The 27002-nt window shown below is 47.1% G+C and overlaps 1 protein-coding gene across 11 annotated transcripts; it reads right to left on the bottom strand.

The window, feature by feature from the left end:
- Positions 1–15887: 15887 nt before the first annotated feature.
- On the bottom strand, positions 15888–22328 carry LOC137840333 (janus kinase and microtubule-interacting protein 3-like). 11 transcript variants are annotated; one of them, XM_068650856.1, is made up of 15 exons: positions 22215–22328; positions 20865–21983; positions 20710–20780; positions 20469–20573; positions 20212–20325; positions 18263–18327; positions 17989–18051; positions 17804–17902; positions 17628–17726; positions 17493–17546; positions 17307–17372; positions 17177–17245; positions 17022–17099; positions 16732–16965; positions 15888–16652 (listed from the first exon to the last, which is right to left on the bottom strand). In XM_068650856.1, the coding sequence occupies exons 6-13, from the start codon at positions 18320–18322 to the stop codon at positions 17079–17081; spliced, it is 531 nt and encodes a 176-aa protein (XP_068506957.1). In that variant the 5' UTR covers positions 18323–18327; positions 20212–20325; positions 20469–20573; positions 20710–20780; positions 20865–21983; positions 22215–22328; the 3' UTR covers positions 15888–16652; positions 16732–16965; positions 17022–17078. The 11 variants fall into 11 exon arrangements, with proteins under 11 accessions (XP_068506957.1, XP_068506956.1, XP_068506949.1 ...); XM_068650849.1 differs by having other exon boundaries at positions 15893–16156; positions 16527–16652; positions 17022–17245; XM_068650855.1 differs by having other exon boundaries at positions 15890–16652; positions 16732–17099.
- Between the last annotated feature and the right edge of the window lie 4674 nt (positions 22329–27002).

Raw genomic sequence — 27002 nt, 5'->3', positions numbered from 1 at the left:
TAAAAAAAACAATTAAAAAACATTAAAAAACAAAAAACAAAATTAGTATGTTTACATTATTCTACAATACCAATTCCAAGTTGACCAAATTATAATTATTTTGTTTAAACCCAATATGAAGGCTAGTTTAATTATGAAAATTAATTGGAAAATGCAAATATAAGCTAAAACGCGTTACATTTCTAAAACGAAATTTCGAAAAACAAAAAAGATTTAAAACTTCAACCGAGCTGAGGGTATAAAAGGAATCCGCAAGGCAAAGAGCCTTTAGTGCGAATTTGGACTGCAAGCAAGACACATTGTTGCACCTTACAAAACAAAAATAGTTTTTCATATAATACATGTGTGCCAGACCTGATGAAGGCTTGAGATAGCCGAAACGTTGTCAGGGCACACATTGCATGTTGGCCAGAATAAATCAAAAAAGAAACTTTATTTTTTTTAAAAAACAACTTTATTAAATATATAACAAAGGCAAATTCTAGATCCACAGCCATGGATCAGGGTTGGACGACGGTCCACTATGGCCGACGTCACCGCGTTGCCCGCCGGAACCGTGAGCTGGGGGCTGATTGGAATCCCGGATGGATGGACCGTGCTTTTGCCTTTCCCTCCTCCAGGAGGGGGGGCTCCCACCATAATCCTAACCCTAACCCTAACCTGACCCCATTTCCCGATAAGACAAAAACGTCAACCTGCAAGTTAAAATTTGAAAATAAACAAGTCAAAATTTGAACGTAAACACAAATTTGAACAATAATTGCAAATAAGCACTATTTGAGACCAAAAGGCAGTTAAAAGTAAATACTTACCTCAAATAAAATCACAATACTCACCCAAAACAAAAAAATGTGCATACCTATCAAATTTGAATGTAAACAATTGCAAATAAGCATTATTTGGGACAAAAAAAGCAAAAAAAGCATTTAAAAGTAAATACTTACCCAAAACAAAAATATACTTACCTAATCCGGAGATCACAAATCCACGCCCAATCGGTGCCTGCAAGAAAACAAGTTACTATGCTAAAGAAACAAGCGCAAATCGCTGGCTCCGCCCACTTGGAGGAGTGTATATAAGCACCGTTCGGAGCAGGAGCTCTCAGTCTCGATGCGGCCGTGGAGGAGGAAGCAGCTCCCCATGTGATGAAACTAAACTAAATTTAGATGCAATTCCTGTGTGCCAGACCTGAAGAAGGCACAAAAGATGCCGAAACGTTGTCGATGGCCACACAGATGAACAAAATTTAGCGCAAAATGACGCCGGTACAAAACCAATTGGAAACAAATAGTAATTTACCCACGCTCTACCCAGATAGGAGAGCGCATGGATGCCGCACAGAGCAAGATGCTCTCGCTCCACCCAGATAGGGGAGTCGATGAATTAGGTGCGAGGTACGAATATTTAGTTGAACGCAAGCGCAGCTGTCAATCTTACATGCCAAATCGAGACTCACTTATTAATTATATAACAAAGGCGACCGGATAGGTAAAGTGCAATCAAAAACAAGCATACAATAAGGACAAACACGTGTTCAAGGTCAAAAACGATCTTTATTAAGCCCTAATTAGTCCTGGCCAGCATGGCGGGTGCGGCCGCAACGGGCAGGATGCTCTGGAGCTGGTTGTGGGGTGCGGGCCAGGATGGTAGGACCGTGCCTTTGTTCCTCTCCTTCGGGGGAGGAACTCTTTACCTAATCCTAACTCGCCTGTGCCACCTCCAGTGGGCCCCCCCCACGTTTCCGGTTTCCATCGAGCTCCTGTTACGTCTGTGTGCTGTCCCCTAAACTGGTCCTATCCCAGCCCTAATCCTAACCTATCCCCCATCCTAACCTAACCCCTAACCCTAACCCTAATCCTAACCCTAACCTGACCCCATTTCCCGATAAGACAAAAACGTCAACCTGCAAGTTAAAATTTGAAAATAAACAAGTCAAAATTTGAACGTAAACACAAATTTGAATAATAATTGCAAATAAGCACTATTTGAGACCAAAAGGCAGTTAAAAGTAAATACTTACCTCAAATAAAATCACAATACTCACCCAAAACAAAAAAATGTGCATACCTATCAAATTTGAATGTAAACAATTGCAAATAAGCATTATTTGGGACAAAAAAAAGCAAAAAAAGCAGTTAAAAGTAAATACTTACCCAAAACAAAAATATACTTACCTAATCCGGAGATCACAAATCCACGCCCAATCGGTGCCTGCAAGAAAACAAGTTACTATGCTAAAGAAACAAGCGCAAATCGCTGGCTCCGCCCACTTGGAGGAGTGTATATAAGCACCGTTCGGAGCAGGAGCTCTCAGTCTCGATGCGGCCATGGAGGAGGAAGCAGCTCCCCATGTGATGAAACTAAACTAAATTTAGATGCAATTCCTGTGTGCCAGACCTGAAGAAGGCACAAAAGATGCCGAAACGTTGTCGATGGCCACACAGATGAACAAAATTTAGCGCAAAATGACGCCGGTACAAAACCAATTGGAAACAAATAGTAATTTACCCACGCTCTACCCAGATAGGAGAGCGCATGGATGCCGCACAGAGCAAGATGCTCTCGCTCCACCCAGATAGGGGAGTCGATGAATTAGGTGCGAGGTACGAATATTTAGTTGAACGCAAGCGCAGCTGTCAATCTTACATGCCAAATCGAGACTCACTTATTAATTATATAACAAAGGCGACCGGATAGGTAAAGTGCAATCAAAAACAAGCATACAATAAGCACAAACACGTGTTCAAGGTCAAAAACGATCTTTATTAAGCCCTAATTAGTCCTGGCCAGCATGGCGGGTGCGGCCGCAACGGGCAGGATGCTCTGGAGCTGGTTGTGGGGTGCGGGCCAGGATGGTAGGACCGTGCCTTTGTTCCTCTCCTTCGGGGGAGGAACTCTTTACCTAACCCTAACCCCCTAACCCTAACCCCTAACCCAAACCCTGGGGGCTGATTGGAATCCCGGATGGATGGACCGTGCTTTTGCCTTTCCCTCCTCCAGGAGGGGGGGCTCCCACCATAACCCTAACCCAAAACAAAAAGATTTAAAACTTCAACCGAGCTGAGGGTATAAGAGGAATCCGCAAGGCAAAGAGCCTTTAGTGCGAATTTGGACTGCAAGCAAGACACATTGCTGCACCTTACAAAACAAAAATACTTTTTCATATAATACATGTGTGCCAGACCTGATGAAGGCTTGAGATAGCCGAAACGTTGTCAGGGCACACATTGCATATTGGCCAGAATAAATCAAAAAAGAAACTTTATTTTTTTTAAAAAACAACTTTATTAAATATATAACAAAGGCAAATTCTAGCTCCACAGCCATGGATCAGGGTTGGACGACGGTCCACTATGGCCGACGCCACCGCGTTGCCCGCCGGAACCGTGAGCTGGGGGCTGATTGGAATCCCGGATGGATGGACCGTGCTTTTGCCTTTCCCTCCTCCAGGAGGGGGGGCTCCCACCATTACCCTAACCCCTAACCCTAAACCCTAACCCTTAACCCTATTCCACCCAAAGTAAGGCTCCGGCCAATGGGTGGCGACAAGCTGATGCTCATTTTGGCCTCGTAGTCCGGAAGTTGCACAGCATCATTAAGGTGACCCACCATCTGCGGAATGTGAACCCTGAGGGAGGAGCCCCGCAACCGCGAATGATTGCAAGGATGGTGGAGGTGTTGTCGACCATGGTCAGGCCAGCGTTCCCTACCGGGGATGCGTTGGACCTGATCATGGGCAATGCTCTGAATTGGGGTCACACAACATGCCAAATCCTCACCGACCATTACCTGACCTGCCTTACCCAATTATTGGATGACCTGCTGGTACTCATTACGCCGGAATGGGACGCTGCCTTTGCGGTGGCGACGAGGTGGGCCAGACGGAATTTTCCGCGGCTCTCGCAGGACACTTTGGACTATGTAGCGGGGCAGATCAGGGCAAGCATGGTGGATCTACCTCCTGATTCACCTAGCCCCACTTCCCCTCCAACACCACGTCCGGATCTGGAGCCCGTGACTCCAAAGACGGAGCCCGTGACTCTATTGACGCCAATTCGGACCCAGTCGTCGCCGGCACCAAGTCGAGTTCCGGTGCCCGTGGCTCTGTTGACGCCAGTCCTGGCCCAGACTTCACCGACACCGAGTTTAGTTTCGGTGCCCTTGGCATCTTCCATGCCAGTCCAGGCCCAGAGGACGGTGGCTCGAGAGGGTGGGAAGAACCAAAAATCGGTCTTCTGTATGCCATCGCATTCGCGTAGCTCTACTGCACGTTGGGTTGACGGTCGAGGTCCGACTTCATATGAGGTCGGAGTGCTGAACCCGAACCCCAATCTGGACCCCATCATTGACCCTTTGGGGGAACCTGAACTCGGGTCCTTCTCCGATGAGTCAACTGATTCCGATGATTCAACTAATTGGGAGCCCGAAGAACTCCCTAACATTCGACCTTGATATAATCTTCGTTCTAAGCCCCACCCAAGGGGGACCTAGGCCCACTCCATGTCCTAACACCCAACCCTACCCCCAATCCTAACCCTAACCCCAACCCTAACCCCAACCCTAATCCTTACCTCAATCCAATTCCCTTTTTATGTCCTACTAGGAACAGAAATTCCGAACAGCAGGCTCAATTAACATAATTAGGACAAATTTAATAAAATCAATTCGGACTCACTTACCTTAGATACCTACCTTGGATACTTACCTCAAATTGGTACCACGCCTCTGGTCCCCGGACCATGCCCACCTAAAAAATTAGAAAAGACAAAAATCAAAAAAATATATACGTAAATACCTACCTCAACTAACCACTTACTTGCAGTAAGAAAAATGAGAAACAAAAATTTAAAAAACAAAACAAAAACAAAACAATAAAAATTCAAAATTACAATTCACAAAATATATACGTAAATACCTACCTGAATAATCTACTTACCTGCAGTAAGAAAAATGAGAAACAAAAAATTAAATAACAAAAATTAAAAAAAACAAAACAAAAAACAAAACAATAAAATATTCAAAATCATAATTCATAATATCAAATCGTAATTGGAAAACATTCAATGAGGCTAAAACCAATTTTATTTCCAAAAAAGAAAAAGTCAGAAACAAAAACTAAAATTTGAAAATAGAAACTCTAACCAAACAGAGACTATAAAAGGACGCGCGGCGCAACAGACGCTCAGTGCGTGGAGAGAGAGCAAAGAGAAAACAACTCAGCAGCAATTACAAACAGTGGATATCAGCATCAATTTCATTCATTTTTTTTTTGTTTGTGTGCCAGACCTGAGGAAGGCCCTAGCGGCCGAAACGTTGTCAAGGCACACTTACATTATATACTGGCCAAACAAAATCTGACAAAAGAAATTTTATTGAAAACTATTTCAATAAAAACAACCATATTAAAAACAATTTTTTTTTTTGATAAAAACAAATTTATTATATATATAACAAAGGCGAATTCCAGCCATGGAGCAAGGTTGGACCACAGTCCACTATGGCCGACGCCGCCGCTTTGCTCATCAGAACCCTGGGCTGGGAGCTGGGAGGTGTGCCGGATGGATGGACCGTGCTTTTGCCCCTGCTTCCAACAGGAAGGGGGGCTCCTACCGCAATCCTAACCCTAACCCCTAACCCTAACCCACAACCCTAACCCCTAACCCTAAACCCTAACCCTACCCCTAACCCTGGTCCCCGGACCATGCCCACCTAAAAAATTAGAAAAGACAAAAATCAAAAAAATATATACGTAAATACCTACCTCAACTAACCACTTACTTGCAGTAAGAAAAATGAGAAACAAAAATTTAAAAAACAAAACAAAAACAATAAAAATTCAAAATTACAATTCACAAAATATATACGTAAATACCTACCTGAATAATCTACTTACCCGCAGTAAGAAAAATGAGAAACGGAAAATGAGAAACAAAAAATTAAATAACAAAAATTAAAAAAAACAAAACAAAAAACAAAACAATAAAATATTCAAAATCATAATTCATAATATCAAATCGTAATTGGAAAACATTCAATGAGGCTAAAACCAATTTTATTTCCAAAAAAGAAAAAGTCAGAAACAAAAACTAAAATTTGAAAATAGAAACTCTAACCAAACAGAGACTATAAAAGGACACGCGGCGCAACAGACGCTCAGTGCGTGGAGAGAGAGCAAAGAGAAAACAACTCAGCAGCAATTACAAACAGTGGATATCAGCATCAATTTCATTTTTTTGTTTGTGTGCCAGACCTGAGGAAGGCCCTAGCGGCCGAAACGTTGTCAAGGCACACTTACATTATATACTGGCCAAACAAAATCTAACAAAAGAAATTTTATTAAAAACTATTTCAATAAAAACAACCATATTAAAAACAATTTTTTTTGATAAAAACACATTTATTATATATATAACAAAGGCGAATTCCAGCCATGGAGCAAGGTTGGACCACGGTCCACTATGGCCGACGCCGCCGCTTTGCTCATCAGAACCCTGGGCTGGGAGGTGTGCCGGATGGATGGACCGTGCTTTTGCCCCTGCTTCCAACAGGAAGGGGGGCTCCTACCGCAACCCTAACCCTAACCCCTAACCCCTAACCCTAACCCACCACCGTTGTGTCGTCTGCGAACTTCACGATGTGATTGGTGGTGAACCTGGGGACACAGTCGTGTGTCATCAGGGTGAACAGCAGGGGGCTCAGGACGCAGCCCTGAGGGGAGCCTGTGCTGAGGGTGATGACATCAGAGGTGTTCTGTCCGACCCGGACTGACTGAGGTCTGTTGGTGAGGAAGTCTAGCAGCCAGTTGCGAAGGGGGGTGTTGAAGCCCAGGTGTTCCAATTTTCCTACTAGATGCTGTGGGATGATGGTGTTAAACGCTGAGCTGAAGTCCAGGAACAGCATCCGAACATGGGTGTTCTTCTCCTCCAGGTGAGCCAGGCTCAGGTGAAGAACGGAGGAGATGGCGTCCTGAGTGGAGCGGTTTTGCCGGTCGGCAAACTGGAACGGGTCAAATAATGGGGGGAGTCTGGAAACGATGTGATCTTTAAGCAGCCTTTCGAAGCACTTCATCATGACCGGAGTCAGTGCAACAGGCCGGTAATCATTAAACGAGGTGATTTGAGGTTTCTTCGGCACCGGAATGATGGAGGCAGTCTTAAAGCACGCTGGCACTGTGGCTTGGCCCAGCGAGGTGTTAAAAATGTCTGTGATGACCCCAGCCAGCTGACTTGCACATTCCCTGAACACACGCCCAGGAATGTTGTCGGGGCCAGGGGCCTTACGGGTGTTGACTCTCATCAGGGTCTTCAACACATCGGCGGAGTCAAGGCAGAGTACCTCCTCTTCCTGATGGGGGACAGTTTTAACTGCTGGAGTGCCGTTTAGTGCCTCGAACCTCCCAAAGAAGTTATTTAGACCATTTAGAAAGTCAGCATCAACTTCACCCACCGGGGGGGAGGGTGAGTTGTAGTCTGTAATCGCCCGTATGCCTTGCCACATACTCCTGGTGTTGTTGGCGTCGTGGAAACGATCCTGAATTTTTCGACTGTGGTCTCGCTTCGCTACCCTGATGGCACGGTTCAAGTTGGCTCTCGCTGTCCTCAGTGTCTCCTTGTCGCCAGACTTGAAGGCAGAGTTCCGCGCTCGTAGCGTTTGACGTACCTCCTCAGTCATCCAGGGTCGTTGGTTGCCCCGGGTGATGATATTCTTAGTGGTGCTGACGTCCTCGGTGCATTTGTTGACGTAGGCTGACACAGTCATGGCACACGCATGTCAAATCTACATCGGGGAAACTGGGAGGGAGGGAGGGCGGGAGGGAGGCAAGCAGGGAGGCAGGCAGGCAGGGAGGCAGGCAGGGAGGCAGGCAGGGAAGCAGGCAGGGAGGAAGGCAGTGTCTGTCTGTTGAGGTTTTCACCTTGTTCTTCTCCTGCTGAAGTTCTAACTGGACGTCCATCAGTTTGGCTCTCAGCTCGTCATTGGCGGCCTGAAAGGCGTCCGTTCGCTCCGCCTTGACCCGCCCTGCCGGAGCTCGTTTGGACATCTCTTACTCGAGTCTCGCCCGGTCGTCAGTCAGAGATCACAACATTTGTACCTGGAGAGCACAAACGCAGCGCTGTTTTCCACTGGCTTCGGACTCAACTTCAATCGGTACCGTAACGTACAACATCATAAACATAGATCTAGCTTGACTTATTCATTGAATAAATGCATTTGGTTCTTCAAAACTGCATCACGCAACATAGCGTGACCGAGACGGCCGTTATCCACCTGCGTGAAGTTATTTGGTGAAATGAATGAGATGTTTAAGACACCATCGTTCTGTCTCTATGTAGATGAAGGGAAATAATCGATTGCTGAAGGTCCAAAGGTGTTGTGATAAACAAATAAACATATTAGTGATTAGTGACATATTTGTGATAAACATATTAGGCAGGATAATCACATATGTTAACTTGACTGCCCACACTGTATTTATTTATGGTTATTTGTTAAATCGGGTACTGTTAGACATGTAATAGGTTTAACATAGTTTAACATAAATGGACGACGAAAGGGGTACTCACCATTGTAGCTCCTGCTGGTTAATGATACGAGCCTCTTCTTGCAGTGGAAAACATACAGCCAACAAACACCGTAGAACCTAAAGGAAGGAAATTAAACATTAACATTTAGCCTCAACCAACATTCACAGATACAACGCAACGCAAACTACACAAACGTAAATCTTTTTAAACACAATGAGTTGTACTTACCGTGTACGCTCTAGACGGTCCACTTGCAAGCAGAAAATAAAGATATTTCTGTTGATAATCGTCGTGTTTGTATCCGTTGTCTCGCTCAAGGCCATTGCGCCCACAGATTTGAATTTTGGCGAGAGTTCAGCCTATTGAGGTCATTTCCGCGGTGTAATACCCGCATATCTGAAACGGCAAAGTTAAGAGTTAAATAAAGTTTTTAATCAACGCAATAATTTACAAACGTTGACCAGTCGAAATAATCGTCGAAATTTAGCGTCTGTGGCTGGAAGCAGACGCCGAGTTCGACGTTCCTCCCAAATGCCACACTCCCTCGCTTTTCAGGGCTACAAAAAAACATATTTTTCAAAACAATGAGTTGTAATTACCTTGTACGTTCTAGACGGTCAAGTTGCAAGCTGAAAACAAAAATATTTGTCTTGTTAGTCGTCGTGTTACTAACCGCTGTGTCTTGTTTGCCAGCATTGCCGCTTTCCTACTTCCTGTTGCAAGCCACGCCCACGGATTATAATTTTGCCGTGAGTTCCGCCTATTGACGTCATGTCCGCGTCGCATGACTGCGACGTAATATTATCTAAAACTGTTTGTGCGGCATGGTGTTGTTCTGTGCGGTATTGTGTTATTCTGTGCGGCGTCGTGTTGTTCTGTGCGGCGTAGTGTTGTTCAGTGCGGCGTAGTGTTGTTCAGTGCGGCGTCGTGTTGTTCAGTGCGGCATGTTGTTGTTCAGTGCGGCATGGTGTTGTTCAGTGCGGCATGGTGTTGTTCAGTGCGGCATGGTGTTGTTCAGTGCGGCATGGTGTTGTTCAGTGCGGCATGGTGTTGTTCAGTGCGGCATGGTGTTGTTCAGTGCGGCATGGTGTTGTTCAGTGCGGCATGGTGTTGTTCAGTGCGGCATGTTGTTGTTTAGTGCGGGATGGTGTTGTTCAGTGCGGCATGGTGTTGTTCAGTGCGGCATGGTGTTGTTAAGTTCGGCATGGTGTTGTTCAGTGCGGCATGGTGTTGTTCAGTGCGGCATGGTGTTGTTCAGTGCGGCATGGTGTTGATCAGTGCGGGATGGTGTTGTTCAGTGCGGCATGGTGTTGTTCAGTGCGGCATGGTGTTGTTCAGTGCGGCATGGTGTTGTTCAGTGCGGCATGGTGTTGTTCAGTGCGGCATAATATTGTTCAGTGCGGCATAATATTGTTCAGTGCGGCGTAATGTTGTTCAGTGGGGCATGGTGTTGTTCAGTGCGGCATGGTGTTGTTCAGTGCGGCATGGTGTTGTTCAGTGCGACATGATGTTGTTCAGTGCGGCATGATGTTGTTCAGTGCGGCATGATGTTGTTCAGTGCGGCATAATGTTGTTCAGTGCGGCATAATGTTGTTCAGTGCGGCATAATGTTGTTCAGTGCGGCATGGTGTTGTTTAGTGCGGGATGGTGTTGTTCAGTGGGGCATGGTGTTGTTCAGTGCGGCATGGTGTTGTTCAGTGCGGCATTGTGTTGTTCAGTGCGGCATGGTGTTGTTCAGTGCAGCATGGTGTTGTTCAGTGCGGGATGGTGTTGTTCAGTGCGGCATGGTGTTCAGTGCGGCATAATGTTGTTCAGTGCGGCATAATGTTGTTCAGTGCGGCATAATGTTGTTCAGTGCGGCATAATGTTGTTCAGTGCGGCATGGTGTTGTTCAGTGCGGCATAATGTTGTTCAGTGCGGCATAATGTTGTTCAGTGCGGTATAATGTTGTTCAGTGGGGCATAATGTTGTTCAGTGGGGCATAATGTTGTTCAGTGCGGCATGGTGTTGTTCAGTGCGGCATGGTGTTGTTCAGTGCGGCATGGTGTTGTTCAGTGCGGCATGGTGTTGTTCAGTGCGGCACTGTGTTGTTCAGTGCGGCATTGTGTTGTTCAGTGCGGCATGGTGTTGTTCAGTGCGGCATGGTGTTGTTTAGTGCGGCATGGTGTTGTTTAGTGCGGCATGGTGTAGTTCAGTGCGGCATGGTGTAGTTCAGTGCGGCATGGTGTTCAGTGCGGCATGGTGTTGTTCAGTGCGGGATGGTGTTGTTCAGTGCGGGATGGTGTTGTTCAGTGCGGGATGGTGTTGTTCAGTGCGGGATGGTGTTGTTCAGTTTGGCATGGTGTTGTTCAGTGCGGCATGGTGTTGTTCAGTGCGGCATGGTGTTGTTCAGTGCGGCATGGTGTTGTTCAGTGCGGGATGGTGTTGTTCAGTGCGGGATGGTGTTGTTCAGTGCGGGATGGTGTTGTTCAGTGCAGCATGGTGTTGTTCAGTGCGGCATGGTGTTGTTCAGTGCGGCATGGTGTTGTTCAGTGCGGCATGGTGTTGTTCAGTGCGGGATGGTGTTGTTCAGTGCGGGATGGTGTTGTTCAGTGCGGGATGGTGTTGTTCAGTGCGGGATGGTGTTGTTCAGTGCGGGATGGTGTTGTTCAGTGCGGCATGGTGGTGTTCAGTGCGGCATGGTGTTGTTCAGTGCGGCATAATGTTGTTCAGTGCGGCATAGTGTTGTTCAGTGCGGAATGGTGTTGTTCAGTGCGGCATGGTGTTGTTCAGTGCGGCATGGTGTTGTTCAGTGCGGCATGGTGTTGTTCAGTGCGGCATGGCGTTGTACAGTGCGGCATGGCGTTGTTCAGTGCGGCATGGTGTTGTTCAGTGCGGCATGGTGTTGTTCAGTGCGGCATGGTGTTGTTCAGTGCGGCATGGTGTTGTTCAGTGCGGCATGGTGTTGTTCAGTGCGGCATGGTGTTGTTAAGTGCGGCATGGTGTTGTTCAGTGCGGCGTAATGTTGTTCAGTGGGGCATGGTGTTGTTCAGTGCGGCATGGTGTTGTTCAGTGCGGCATGGTGTTGTTCAGTGCGGCATGGTGTTGTTCAGTGCGGCATGGTGCTGTTCAGTGCGGCATGGTGCTGTTCAGTGCGGCATGGTGCTGTTCAGTGCGGCATGGTGCTGTTCAGTGCGGCATGGTGTTGTTCAGTGCGGCATGGTGTTGTTCAGTGCGGCATGGTGTTGTTCAGTGCGGCATGGTGTTGTTCAGTGCGGCATGGTGTTTTTCCAGTGCGGCATACTGTTGTTCAGTGCGGCATAATGTTGTTCAGTGCGGCATAATGTTGTTCAGTGCGGCATAATGTTGTTCAGTGCGGCGGGATGGTGTTCAGTGCGGCATGGTGTTGTTCAGTGCGGCATGGTGTTGTTCAGTGCGGCATGGTGTTGTTCAGTGCGGCATGGTGTTGTTCAGTGCGGCATGGTGTTGTTCAGTGCGGCATGGTGTTGTTCAGTGCGGGATGGTGTTGTTCAGTGCGCCATGGTGTTCAGTGCGGCATAATGTTGTTCAGTGCGGCATGGTGTTCAGTGCGGCATAATGTTGTTCAGTGCGGCATAATGTTGTTCAGTGCGGCATAATGTTGTTCAGTGCGGCATGGTGTTGTTCAGTGCGGCATAATGTTGTTCAGTGCGGCATAATGTTGTTCAGTGCGGTATAATGTTGTTCCGTGCGGCATAATGTTGTTCAGTGCTGCATGGTGTTGTTCAGTGCGGGATGGTGTTGTTCAGTGCGGTATCGTGTTGTTCAGTGCCGTATCGTGTTGTTCAGTGCGGTATCGTGTTGTTCAGTGCGGTATCGTGTTGTTCAGTGCGGTATCGTGTTGTTCAGTGCGGTATCGTGTTGTTCAGTGCGGTATCGTTGTGTTGTTGGTATTGTGTTGTGTTGTTCGTAATGTGTTGTGTTGTTCCTATTATGTTGTTGGTATTGTGTTGTGTTGTTCGTATTTTGTTGTGTTGTTCATATTGTGTTGAGTTGTTCATATTGTGTTGAGTTGTTCGTATTGTGTTGTGTTGTTCGTATTGTGTTGCCTCTAACACTTAGCTTCTAACACTTAGCCTCTAGCACCTAGAAGGTAAATAAATAGGAAGGAAGGACTCACCGGTGACGTCGTCGCCCACGTCCAAGCGTTGTACTTTGTATTTTCATCCTTCTGACAGTGGAAAACATATAGCCAACAAACACCGTGGAACCTAAACGAATGAAAGAAAACTATCATTTGGCCACAACCAACATTCACAGATACAACACAATGTGACGTGCGGGGTTGAGGTTAAAGGTTGAGTGAAGGGCCCTCGTTTTAAACTACTTTTTTGAAAAGGAGTGGGAACAAGTAAGACGTATTTAATTTATTTATTGGGAAGTAGTAAGACTTATTAAATTTATTTAATCTACTTTTCTTCCCAGGCAAAATTTGATGTGCTGCAATTCCAAATTTCCAAAGTGAATGAAGGAATGAAATCTTTTAAATTATGATTTTGTATAAATACTAGGCATAAACACAAAATCTACGGCACAAAATGGGCAGACTTTACTTGTTTGAAAAGGACTGGTTACAAGACAGACTTTTTTAATTTATTTAATGGGAAGAAGACACTATTTAGTTTAATTGATCTATTTTTGTTCCCTGGCAAAATTCGATTTGCTGCAATTCCAAATTTCCAAAGTGAATGAAGGAATGAAGTCGTTTAAATTATGATTTTGTATAAATACTAGGCATAGACACAAAATCTACGGCACAAAACGGGCAGACTTTACTTGTTTGAAGAGGACTGGTTACAAGACAGACTTTTCTGATTTATTTAATGGGAAGAAGACTTATTTAGTTTATTTAATTTATTTTTGTTGCCTGGCAAAATTGGATTTGCTGAAATTGTATTTTGCCAAATCTTGACTTGAGACCTGATAGGAAGTATTAAACGCTCAGTTAAATCGATACAAGTTGGTAATAAGAGCGAGTAATGTTGGTTGAAGCGATGAATGAAGGTTAAAAGCAATTTAAATTATGAGTTTGTATAAATACTAGATATCAACAGAACATCTACTGCGCAAAATGGGCAGAGTTTACTTGTTTGAGAAGGAGTGGCTTATTTAAGACTAAGATTTATTTAATCTGTTTGTTCCCAGGCAAAATTGGATGTGATGCAATTCCAAATTTCACCACATGATGGTGCCCAATTTTGACTTCATAGGACATATTCAACACTTAACTATTATGTTCAAGGTAATCAGATTTGTTTATTATTCTAATGGCCTTTTCAAAACTATTCTGGATTACTACTTTGGATCTATTCTACATTACTTGGCAACAACATACTCTGTAACAGATTAGGCAGTATAATCACATATGTTAACTTGAGAGTGCCCACACTCAATCTACTTATCGTGATGTGTTAAATCAATTACTGTTAGACATTATTATTCTGATAATCTACCAAATCTTTGAATTGAAGAATTTGTGATTTAATTAATAGCTTGTTGTTATGTTCAGGGTAATCAGACTTGTATATAATTCTAATGGCCTTCTTTTGAAAACTATTCTGAATTACAACTTTGGATCTTATATTACTTTGCAACAATATACTCGGTGACAGATTAGGCAGTATAATCACATATGTTAACTTCAGTGCCCACACTGTATTTATTTATGGTTATTTGTTAAATCAAGTACTGTTACACATGAAATAGGAAGTGTTTAACATAAATGTTATGGCTACTCACCATTGTAGCTCGCTCCTGGTCAATGATACGAGCCTCTTCTTGCAGTGGAAAACTTGCAGCCAACAAACACCGTGGAACCTAAAGGAATGAAATTAAACATTAACATTTCGCCTGGACCAATATTCACACGTACAACGCAACGCGGCTACACTTCTGCTAGCGCCTCAGCTACACGTTGCTATTACAAACGTAAATCTCTTTAAACACAATGAGTGTTACTTACCGTGTACGCTGTAGACGGTCCAGTTGCAAGCAGAAAATAAAGATATTTCTGTTGATATTCGTCGTTGCTCAGTGGCTCACGGCCATCGCGCCAACAGATTTGAATTTTGGTGGAAGTTCAGCCAATTACGTCATATCCGCGGCACATGACTGCGACGTAATACCCGCTTATCTGAAACGGCAGTTAAAAGTAGAGTTACATCAAGTTTTCTTTTTTAATCAACGCAATCATTTACAACCGTTGACCAGAAAGAATCGTCGAAATTCGACGTTCCCCCCCAAACGCCACACTCACTCGCTTTTCAGGGCAACAAAAGTACTTCTTTTTAAAAACGATTAGTTGTACTTACCGTGTACGCTCTGGACGGTCCAGTTGCAAGCAGAAAATAAAAATATTTCTCTTGTTAGTCGTATGTTACCATCCGCTGTGTCTTTGTCAACATCGCCATTTTCCTACTTCCTGTTGCGAGCCACGCCCACGGATTTAAATTTTGGCGGAAGTTCCGCCCATTGGCGTAGTTTTCGCGTATAGCAAATCCGATTGGTTGGAAAGGGGGCGCGGTTATGCAGCCGAGTGGTCCTGTGATCGGTGGGATGTAAAGTAGGCGTCGACGTCACGTCCGCGTCACGTGACCACGACGTGGCAGACGTCATATAGCAACCGCTGTTTTGTTTAGTAGACTTACAGTTGTTATGCATTGACATAATGGCGCACACTCCAAATAGATTTAAATAAATTAAATAATTCTTCTGCCCACTCCCTTTTAAACAAGTTGACTCTCCCGCGGATTTGAATTCCGGCGGAAGTTCTGCCCATCACGTGACGTCTGTCACGTGACCACACGCGGCAGATGTCATATAGCAACCGCTGTTTTGTTTAGTAGATTTACAGTTGTTATGCGTTGACATAATGGCGCACTGGTTAGCATGTCCACCTCTTAAGCATGATGTTGCGGGTTCGACGCCTGATCAATGTTAGCATGGAGTGAGCTGAAGTGCATGGCGCTGAAGATTTGAATCTTTGAAATGCGCTGAGGTCTGACGTATCAGGCAGAATGGTTTGCCATCACGTTCAACAAAAAATAGAAACTTTCCCACTCTGATAAAAACGTCCTGTGTTCATCTACATATTTTCGTTTTGCTGTGCATCTTTTCCCTGCCATTTCGAGAGCCCAATTGACACTAATAGTTTACTGGAATGTGTTTGCCCATCCTACTTTGTGGAATTTCACCACATGCGCTTTTGACGAAAATACTAAATTGAACTCAAGTGAAGCCAACACGCACAACCCCCCCCCCCCACACACACACACACACAAATGTTGATATGAACATAAAAGAGCCGCATGCGGTTCGGGAGTTGCGGCTTGGCCAAACCTGTACTATACAACTTTATTTGTATAAAATTTTCACAACAGCTGTCACACAAACAAAGCGGGAAAAACCGAAGACGTGCGTGTTCCGCCCACGCTGGATTTATTTGCACCTTTGAAAAGACACCGTATTGCCGCAGATGTGGCAAAGAGTACTTTTGGGCATCTGAGACGGAAGGATGTCCAAAGCATCACGTCACCTGCTCTGGTAGGAATGGTGGTGGGACGTTGAGGTCAACCGCTTTGGGGTTGGCTGAATCTTTGGTCGCAGGATGCCACACACTTGAAGACAGAAGCAGAAAAGCAGAGCTAAATGCAAAATGTACTCACCGGTGACTCCAATTTTTTCCCCCCCTGAAGAAATGGATGGACGGGTGGCCCCGGCTGGCCGGTGGGACTCTTGTTATTCTGACCCTTTTTAGTGCGCGTTTGGGGCAACAACCGTTTTTTTGTGGCGCTCTCTTCTGGTTCAAGAGTGCCCTGCATGTGAATTTGCCTTTCCTGCCTTCTGATTGGATGAGCGCCGGTGTGACGCGGTGCCTCTGTCACCGTGGCGGGGGGTATACGTCGGCATCGGAGCGTCTGCCAACGTCTGAGACCGGCTGGCAGTGTATCGGAGGTGTCGAGTGCGGTGCCGCTGGAGCTCACTCACCAGCTGGTGTTAGGGCCACAGAATGAAGGCCAAGGAGAAGACTAGAAAGAGAAACAGAAACTTCTCCTCCAATTGTTTGATTTGTCTCTTCTGAGCTTCGATGAATTCTTTCAGCTCTTTGTTCCTCTAGGACGGACAAATGGAAAGTAGCCTTCAAAAGCCAGTAAGCGTGCAAGTAAGTGCCGGGCTGGCTTTGGGCCCTTACCTGTTGCGCGCTGTGCAGCAGATCCATTCTCTCTTGGAGGATGCAAGCGTCGCGCTCCCTCAACTCCCACATCAGGGCTCGCTTCCATTGGTCCACGGCGCTCCTAAGCTCTTGTCTCTGATCCGCCGTCAGCACGTCATTCACGCCAGCGTGGCTGGCTTTTTCGCCGTCCGTGGCGGGGCAGTCCCGCTGCGGTAGCGCCTCGTACAACATGGCCTCCAGCTCCATGATCCTCTGGGCCGCAATCCTCGTCCATCAGTGGTCCGGCGGGAGATTTGAGGGCGGCTTACCTTATGAGCCTGGTCCATGGAACGCTTCCTGAAGTCCAACTCTTCATCCAGGTAGCCCTAATGGTTGCAGAACATATCCTAGCACAGCTCAAGGTCAGAATTGTTGGGGCACATTGCCCCGAGTTCCCCTTGGCTGATGTCGCGTGTCTGTCTACCTTCTCACTTTCAATGTCCAACATCTTCTGTTGAAGTGCTGACTTGGTCACTTTGATGTATTCTAACCACTGAGGAAAGGCTGCTGTCACATAAGCAGAATGCGAGAGCGTGCGTGGACGTGCGCGTTACCTTCTCGGCTAGGGTGGGAAGGGTCCTGGCGTGAATCACGACCACCTGCTCCTCGTTGGTGAGATTCTGCAAGAGCCCAAAGGCACAGCGTCAACAAGCTTCTTTCAGCGCAAAGCCTTCCAAAAGTCACATTTGAGCCGCCGAGTCTCGTGGAGTGCGAACATAAGGAGTTCGACATACACTTACGGCGTTATCGCCCAGGATGTCCAGCTTCTTCATCAGATCACTGATGACGATGTCCTGGGGAAAGGCGCAAGGAGCAATGTAAGGTGTTCTGGGACCTCAGGTTAAGGTTAGGGTTGCGAGGGACGCCTTACGTACGCTCACGCCGTCGGCCTCGCAGTAGATCTGCAAAGGGCTGAGGCCGTCTGGGAAACGGACTTGCAGAAACTTCAAGACGGGGGAGCGCCACTCCCTCTCCTGAAAGGCAGAGGCATGCATCCGTCCGTCCGTCCGTCACATCTCTGGCCTCAACACGCTTGTGCGAGTCTTCCCACCTCCAGCTCCAGGATGCGGAACTCAAGCAGTTCGTTTTGGTCTCGGATATCCTGGATGTGCTCTTTCAGACGCGCTTCTTCCGCCTCCATCCGCCTGACCTGAAAAGACAGTCAGACCTCATCTGCGGGGCTTCCGGACGGGTGTGACGCCAAGCGACTCCGCCCAGCGCCTTTCTTTCCGTCACCTTTTCGGCCAACTGCTGATTGCTCTGACGCAGCAGCTGCTTCTCCTCCACCCACTTGACATTCTAGAAGAGACAAACGCGTGGACAGCTTTGGAATGTTGTGTCATTTTCATCCACAAATTCTTTGGTTGACTGGAAAATGACATTAGCTTTTCTCCGCATTTTCCCAGCCACGTTCGGGGGGGGGGGTTGGACCAGTAATGCCAGACGAATGAGTGACTGAAGAATGTAGCTATTTTGTCTGAGAAAAAGGTGTGCTCATTGATAAGCTTACCTGTCCTTGTTGCTTCAGCGCTGACTCCAGATCTGCTACTCTGCTTTGATAGTGACCCATTTCTACTGTCATGTAACATGGGGGGAAGAGATGGTGCAAATGGTAAAATATGGATTGTTCACAGGAATAAATTGGCAGAGCTGAAATTCCAAATTTGTCCAAAAGATGGCGCCAGACCAAAACATGAGACCAAAAAAGGGGCCAAAATAAGCTAAGCAAGTTAAAATAGAAATAAAACAGGAACACGGTGTCGGATTGTGAGTCACGCATGGACGCACAAATGTGATTTTTACTTTTTGATTTCTTTGCTTGGCTAAAAATGTATTCTGTAACAGCTCAAAGCAATATTGTTAGTCAATTCGATCAAGGGACCCGTCACTATGAGAATAGTGGCGTGACATAAATTGTTTGGAGAAGCACAAATGTGATTTTTACTTCTTGATTTCTTTGCTTGGCTAAAAATTGATTCCCTCTTTCATGAACTGTGTTTTGCAATCGAATTGTTCTGGGATTGAATGATTTTATTAACACGGGTATTAGTGGGTGAAATTGTTCGGTTTCTGGAGTGATTAAGATTTGTAATTCTATTTCATGTTTCTTCAATAAATGTGTTGTGTATATTCATCTACTTTGTTGTGCGCTGATTTGTACTGAATGTACAATCGATGGTTCGGGGTTGATTTGACAATTTGATTAATGTGCGGGGGGTTATTATGGTATAACATAGGACCGTAATAAATAAAAGTAACATCAGACAATTTTAGAGAATTGAATAACTTTCGTAGTTATTTGAGACACGAGTGAATTTTAATCCGTTTGAAAGTTTGCTTCGTCTGAATAAATTAACGGAAGTGTTTGAATCGGATTATTGGTTTGGTGTAGAACTGAAAGTAATTTCATTATTTGAAGGGCGCAGGCCCGTTTCCCCTTTTGACGGGCCGCGTAAAAAGTAACTCCGAACATGTTAGAGAATTAAATAACTTTCGTAGATATTTAAGCGAAGAGTGAATTTCGTCAAAAGTGAATTCGTTTGAAAATTTACTTCCTCTAAATAAAATAACCACGATGGTTAAAATAGATTATTTGAGTTGGTGAAGGATAAAAGTATTTCGATTGTCCGTCGGGCGCGGCCCAGTTCTTAATTTTGTCGGGCCGCGTCAAAAGTTAAACAGGACACGATCGAAAAATAGACTTGCCTTCCAAATTAATTACTGGGCAAATCTAAATAGAGTAAGACATTTTTATTCGTTTTAAGAAAGTTGTTATTCTTTTTAAGCAATCAAGTGGGGTGAAGCACTCCGACAGTTAAGTGCTAGATCTACATATAAGAAGTTAGAATTAATAACGTAAAGTGCATTAATTTTCTCCTTAAATGCTATTATTGTCACACTTTTATTAATTCGATTCTCTTTCGAATAAACAAGTTGGTCGGCTCGCTGCTTGAGCGACCAAGTAGAACGGACCCATATCAACATTTACTTCGGCAAAACTAGTGCTAGGGTGCGCTATACAAACGAATCCCTGAGGTCTTAACAAAGACATCTAAAAATATCCGTAACATAATAAGAACTTCAAAAATTAGCGGGGAGCCATCAATACGATGCGGTCACTTCGAAGTCTTGCCTCGAATTGAGTTACTCGGCTCGAGCTTAGGGTGACTTGAGAGGGATTGGCGTCGTACAGAAATTAGATTGATTCCGGTGGAGTTAATTTAACTCGGGTGGTTAGATTACGGACGAATCTCCGAACCCGGCTAAGACAAACCCGTTACCGGGAAGCCGGGGGCACCTTATTGAAAGAGGTGCGTTTGACACTACCATCAGCTTTTCTCTGGTCTGAAAGGAGGAGGAGGGAGGCTCCTCCTCCTCCTTTCAGACCAGAGAACACCCGAGGCTGGGTGAGAACGGGGAGGCTGCGACCCGGCCGGGGGTTGCGGGAAGGGGCGCCACCTTGATCTCCTTCTCGGCGTCGTAGTCCCCTCCGCTGGTCTGGGCTAGCAGAGCGTAGGCTCGTTGCAGCGCTTGATATTCTTGCGTCAGCTGGCGGTAGCGAAGCTCCGCCTCCTCATGCACACACCAATGCAACACAGCACTAGTACCAGAATCAGTCAGACCGGCGACAAAGCACCCGCGACGCAAAGACGAGTCCGATTCCAGGCTGAAGAGGAATGTTTGGCGCCAATACGCTGGCAGAAATGGCGGGCTACCTTTTCGGGTTCCGTGTCGGGGGTTCTGTCGGTGTGAAAAGACAAGGACGATCCGTCCGAGTCCACCAACACGTCTTCGTCGTAGCCGTAAAATGTTTCGATGACCTGCGGGCGCGGAAGCAAACATCTCTCTGAACAAACTGACGCGACACCTCACGATGAATCGACGAGAGGAACGATAGCGAGAAAAAGGCCATTTCATCTTGCGCAACACCAAGCAGCCGCAAACAAACAGACTCACCTTGCAGGACCTCACGCTTTGTTCCTCCTCAGAGATTCTCGACGTCGGTATCGTAGCAGCAAATCTCTCTCCTGTCGACACAAATAATCCGCCTTTGAGATTCTTTGGATGCAAAGGGAACGAACGGCTCCGGCGCAGAAACAAACGCGACTCACGATGACATTTCTGACATGAGCTCCTGTCTCCAGAGCCTGAAAAACCCGTCACCGGCGATGATTGGAGGGACGCTCGTCTTTTCCAAAAGTGACAACTACAGGGTGTGTCAGGGTTTTCCAGATTATCTTTATCGTATGATTATGTTGCTTTGACTTTGACTGCAACCTGTAATAAATAATATTATTTATCCCTTATTTATCCCTATCGCTTATCCCTTCCTACACAAAGTCGTAAAACATCCCTTGTTATGTTTTGACTAGAGGTCAAGGGCTTTCTCTATTCAATCCACTCTTACACCCACCCTGTTTCTCTTAATAAAAATGCTCGTGCAGGAGCCGAGAGTCAGACTTCATTCGTACAACGGATGGACTCTCCACCTGCAGGTGTCCAAAAGAACTTACTTGTCTCCCGTGTGGTTCTTGCAAAATAAGTTGGAGCGAGCGCAACTCTAACAGGGTGCATTTTGCCACTAGCTGCCTACGGACAATGACGTCGCGCTCGCGGCTCATGGTTGACGGGCTGAGCAGCCGGGCGAGTCCGTCGTTTTCAGCGCACAGCGAGTGGCAAAGGCGCTGACAAAACGGGAGCTTTGAGCTGCTGAAAATGGCAAAACAAGTCTAAGGCGTGTTCAAACGCGTGCGCACAATGCTCCTGCTTGAAAGGTCGGAATTTAAGGGGCCAACTTTTTGGATGGCGGCCGCCGGCCAAGCTTTGGACGGAAAAGGTTTCCTGGCGACAGCGAGCGAGCGCGGGGCGCTGCCGTACGTGCACCGAGTTGCCTGCCTGAAGACCTTGGACAAGTCGTCGATGATGTGCCGCTGCTCCACAACTTGAAGGAACTCCATTTCACCGTCCTGCTGGCCGCAACCGCGCTCCAGGTCATTGAGCGAACTAGGCCTTCTCTGTGGAACACAAATGCAGTGGACTCTGTTGGCACGCCGCCGTTGTCCGCGTCGACTTACCAAGCTTGCCATCTCCTCGTTCTCCTGGGTGACAAAGCGCACTTTGTTTTCAAGGCGACACAGCACCAGCGAGAGTTCTTCATTCTTCCTGCTCAGGCGTTTGTTTTTGTACAGGAGTGGCAGAAACTGGCTTTCTGTTTCTCTCAGTCGCTTAAGCTGCAAGCATGAAGTGCGGGATGCGAAAGACGCACAACACGCGGGCCAGAACGTATCCATTCCTTTTGCATCGGTTTGAACGGAATCGTGGCTTTGGCTCCCAATAAAAGACATCTACCAGGCAACCGACTCGCCGCGCCGCTCAACTAATAAGCAAGCGCAATGGGTGCCTCGCTGGATGGCGCGCATCAAACGTAGCGCAAACCTTCAAGCGTGCCGTCAATAAATTACCAGTTCATTGCGCTCTTCAGAAAGCAGGGCGTTTCGATCCTCCAGTTTCCTGATGACTGCGCTGAGCTCAGCGATTTTCAGATGAAACCTTCGCGTGTCCCGATCCTCCTGAGACTGAAAACGCCCCGCAACACACACACACAACCACTCGTTCAAAGTTCAAAACTGTTTTTGTGCTACCTTCCTCCAGCAACGAACTAAGTCATGCGTACTGCAAGTGTGTGATGAGGTGGCTTACGCTATGAAGAGGATTGCTAGTAGCGCCGTTGACCCCACTTCCAGGGTAGTTTAGGCCCGCCCTTTGGGAATCCCTCAGGGCAGCGATCTGCTGCTCGGCAGCCTGAGTCTGCAGCTGAAGGCGGTGGACGTGGCCGGCCCCAGGGATTTATCCAAAACACTAACCGCTCTGTCTTTCAGCTTGATCTCATCCATCTGGATGTACAAACGGGGAGCGCTCAGGCAGGCGGGCAAACTCATTTGCCAGAATTGTGACAAAAACAAAGAGAGCAACCGGCCAATTTTTATCTTGAATCGACTAGAACACCATTGCTGTGACAAAAGCGAAGCGAGCAACCGGACGTTTTCTTCTTGTGAAATAGAATAGAATAGAATGCCTTAGGTGTCATTGCACTGCAGGTATACAACGAAATTGGGAACATAGCCACGCACCGCGCATCTGATCAGTCCTACCAGTCGGCGGATCTCCCTCTCGCAGTCTCTCTTGGTTCGGCTCAGCTCCTCCCGATGCTGGTGATGAGCCGATCGGAGCTCGGCCGCTCGGGACTGCCAGGCCTGCTGGGCCGCTGCCAGGGCTTCTTCCGCGCTCCTGGTGGAGGCGACACCGCTCGGTCTCCCGACACCGCCGCGTCTCCTCCACTTCCGCCAGCAAAGCGCCCCCGCTCCTCACCTGAGCAGACATTGCGCCACATCGGGCCGTTGAGACCGCAACGGAGCGCCGCGACGCTTACTGGGGACAAGCTACACAATACGGTAGCGGCCGCATCGGAGCCCGACGTGGCGTGCGGATAGTCAGACACGGATTGAGCGGATCACCTTGTCCATGGAGCCGTCCCTCAGGCTGAGGACCAAGGCATTCAGTCGCTGGATCTCTCCATCTTTGATTTTGATCACTCTCATCAGCTCCATTTCATGCTGCCGCAGTAATGTCTCCCTGGTAACGGCTAACTCTTTCTGCTTCTCCTCATGGAGTTTGCTTTTGAGTTCCGTCATGGCGGCGGTGGCACGGTGGTGCTCCGCCCGCAGGTCCTGACTTCTCTCTCTCTCCAGACAGCTGACCTGACATGACTTAGACAAACTTGCAGTGCTAATTATGCAATAGTGCAAGTAGGCAAAACAGTATTCAAGAGTGTGCAGAGGAATGCTAAACCATGTATTAAACTTCTATTTAAAGGGTTTACACAAGTTCAGTAAAGTTGGTAGTGCGAGATAGTGCAAGATAGAGGTCCGTAGTGTCATAAAGTACAGTTCTGTGAATGTGTGATGCAGAGTTCAGTTTAGAGCTCAACAGTTCTAGTGTTCAACAGTCTGATGACAGCAGGGAAAAAGCTGTTGCAGAACCTGGTGGACCTGCAGCGGATTGTGCGAAACCTCTTCCCAGAGGGCAGCAGGGAGAACAGTCCATGGTGGGGGTGTGATGGGTCATTGATGATGTTACGGGCACGGGACATGCAGCGCTGAGATGAAATGTCCTGAATGGAGGGAAGAGGAGCCCCTATGATCCTCTCTGCTGTCCTCACCACTCGCCTCACGTTCTTCCAATCGGAGGCGGTGCAGCCTCCACACCACACAGAGAGTCAGCTTGTCAGAATGCTCTCTATGGTGCTCCTGTAGAACGTCCTCATGATGGGTGGGGGCAGGTGGGCTCTCCTCATCCTCCGCAGGAAGTACAAGCGCTTCTGTGCCCTCTTGACCAGTGCCGTAGTGTTCATAGTCCAGGTGAGGTCTTCTGTGATGTGGACCCCCAGGAATTTGGTGCTGCTGACCACCTCCACAGCTGAGCTGTTGATAATCAGTGGAGCGTGGTGAGGCTGGTTTTTTCTGAAGTCGACGATGATCTCCTTCTTCTTCTCCACATTCAGGATCAGGCTGTTGTCTCTGCACCAGCCCACCAGCTGCTCCACCTCCTCTCTGTAGTCCAGGTCGTTGTTGTCTCTGATGAGCCCCACCACCGTTGTGTCGTCTGCGAACTTCACGATGTGATTGGTGGTGAACCTGGGGACGCAGTCGTGTGTCATCAGGGTGAACAGCAGGGGGCTCAGGACGCAGCCCTGAGGGGAGCCTGTGCTGAGGGTGATGACATCAGAGGTGTTCTGTCCGACCCGGACTGACTGAGGTCTGTTGGTGAGGAAGTCTAGCAGCCAGTTGCGAAGGGGGGTGTTGAAGCCCAGGTGTTCCAATTTTCCTACTAGATGCTGTGGGATGATGGTGTTAAACGCTGAGCTGAAGTCCAGGAACAGCATCCGAACATGGGTGTTCTTCTCCTCCAGGTGAGCCAGGCTCAGGTGAAGAACGGAGGAGATGGCGTCCTGAGTGGAGCGGTTTTGCCGGTCGGCAAACTGGAACGGGTCAAATAATGGGGGGAGTCTGGAAACGATGTGATCTTTAAGCAGCCTTTCGAAGCACTTCATCATGACCGGAGTCAGTGCAACAGGCCGGTAATCATTAAATGAGGTGATTTGAGGTTTCTTCGGCATCGGAATGATGGAGGCAGTCTTAAAGCACGCTGGCACTGTGGCTTGGCCCAGCGAGGTGTTAAAAATGTCTGTGACGACCCCAGCCAGCTGACTTGCACATTCCCTGAACACACGCCCAGGAATGTTGTCGGGGCCAGGGGCCTTACGGGGGTTGACTCTCCTCAGGGTCTTCAACACATCGGCGGAGTCAAGGCAGAGTACCTCCTCTTCCTGATGGGGGACAGTTTTAACTGCTGGAGTGCCGTTTAGTGCCTCGAACCTCCCAAAGAAGTTATTTAGACCATTTAGAAAGTCAGCATCAACTTCACCCACCGGGGGGGGAGGGTGAGTTGTAGTCTGTAATCGCCCGTATGCCTTGCCACATACTCCTGGTGTTGTTGGCGTCGTGGAAACGATCCTGAATTTTTCGACTGTGGTCTCGCTTCGCTACCCTGATGGCACGGTTCAAGTTGGCTCTCGCTGTCCTCAGTGTCTCCTTGTCGCCAGACTTGAAGGCAGAGTTCCGCGCTCGTAGCGTTTGACGTACCTCCTCAGTCATCCAGGGTCGTTGGTTGCCCCGGGTGATGATATTCTTAGTGGTGCTGACGTCCTCGGTGCATTGTTGACGTAGGCTGACACAGTCATGGCACACGCATGTCAAATCTACATCGGGGAAACTGGGAGGGAGGGAGGGAGGGAGGGAGGGAGGGAGGGAGGGAGGGAGGGAGGGAGGGAGGGAGGGAGGCAAGCAGGGAGGCAGGCAGGCAGGGACGCAGGCAGGGAGGCAGGCAGGGAAGCAGGCAGGGAGGAAGGCAGTGTCTGTCTGTTGAGGTTTTCACCTTGTTCTTCTCCTGCTGAAGTTCTAACTGGACGTCCATCAGTTTGGCTCTCAGCTCGTCATTGGCGGCCTGAAAGGCGTCCGTTCGCTCCGCCTTGACCCGCCCTGCCGGAGCTCGTTTGGACATCTCTTACTCGAGTCTCGCCCGGTCGTCAGTCAGAGATCACAACATTTGTACCTGGAGAGCACAAGCGCAGCGCTGTTTTCCACTGGCTTCGGACTCAACTTCAATCGGTACCGTAACGTACAACATCATAAACATAGATCTAGCTTGACTTATTCATTGAATAAATGCATTTGGTTCATCAAAACTGCATCACGCAACATAGCGTGACCGAGACGGCCGTTATCCACCTGCGTGAAGTTATTTGGTGAAATGAATGAGATGTTTAAGACACCATCGTTCTGTCTCTATGTAGATGAAGGGAAATAATCGATTGCTGAAGGTCCAAAGGTGTTGTGATAAACAAATAAACATATTAGTGATTAGTGACATATTTGTGATAAACATATTAGGCAGGATAATCACATATGTTAACTTGACTGCCCACACTGTATTTATTTATGGTTATTTGTTAAATCGGGTACTGTTAGACATGAAATAGGAAGTGTTTAACATAAATGGACGACGAAAGGGGTACTCACCATTGTAGCTCCTGCTGGTCAATGATACGAGCCTCTTCTTGCAGTGGAAAACATACAGCCAACAAACACCGTAGAACCTAAAGGAAGGAAATTAAACATTAACATTTAGCCTCAACCAACATTCACAGATACAACGCAACGCAAACTACACAAACGTAAATCTTTTTAAACACAATGAGTTGTACTTACCGTGTACGCTCTAGACGGTCCACTTGCAAGCAGAAAATAAAGATATTTCTGTTGATAATCGTCGTGTTTGTATCCGTTGTCTCGCTCAAGGCCATTGCGCCCACAGATTTGAATTTTGGCGAGAGTTCAGCCTATTGACGTCATTTCCGCGGTGTAATACCCGCATATCTGAAACGGCAAAGTTAAGAGTAGAGTTAAATAAAGTTTTTAATCAACGCAATAATTTACAAACGTTGACCAGTCGAAATAATCGTCGAAATTTGGCGTCTGTGGCTGGAAGCAGACGCCGAGTTCGACGTTCCTCCCAAATGCCACACTCCCTCGCTTTTCAGGGCTACAAAAAAACATATTTTTCAAAACAATGAGTTGTAATTACCTTGTTGCAAGCTGAAAACAAAAATATTTGTCTTGTTAGTCGTCGTG

This window comes from Syngnathus scovelli, chromosome 5 (genome assembly GCF_024217435.2).
Source record: "Syngnathus scovelli strain Florida chromosome 5, RoL_Ssco_1.2, whole genome shotgun sequence".
Classification (NCBI taxonomy): domain Eukaryota; kingdom Metazoa; phylum Chordata; class Actinopteri; order Syngnathiformes; family Syngnathidae; genus Syngnathus; species Syngnathus scovelli.
This window is presented reverse-complemented; position numbering and strand designations above follow the sequence as displayed.

Coding starts and splice junctions, on each gene's coding strand:
- LOC137840333 (XM_068650848.1), bottom strand. CDS start 18,322: ATGGGTCACTATCAAAGCAGAGTAGCAGATCTGGAGTCAGCGCTGAAG. Junction 17,903..17,988: donor ATCAGCAGTTGGCCGAAAAG/GTGACGGAAAGA, acceptor CTGTCTTTTCAG/GTCAGGCGGATGGAGGCGGA. Junction 17,547..17,627: donor GCGAGGCCGACGGCGTGAGC/GTACGTAAGGCG, acceptor GCCTTTCCCCAG/GACATCGTCATCAGTGATCT.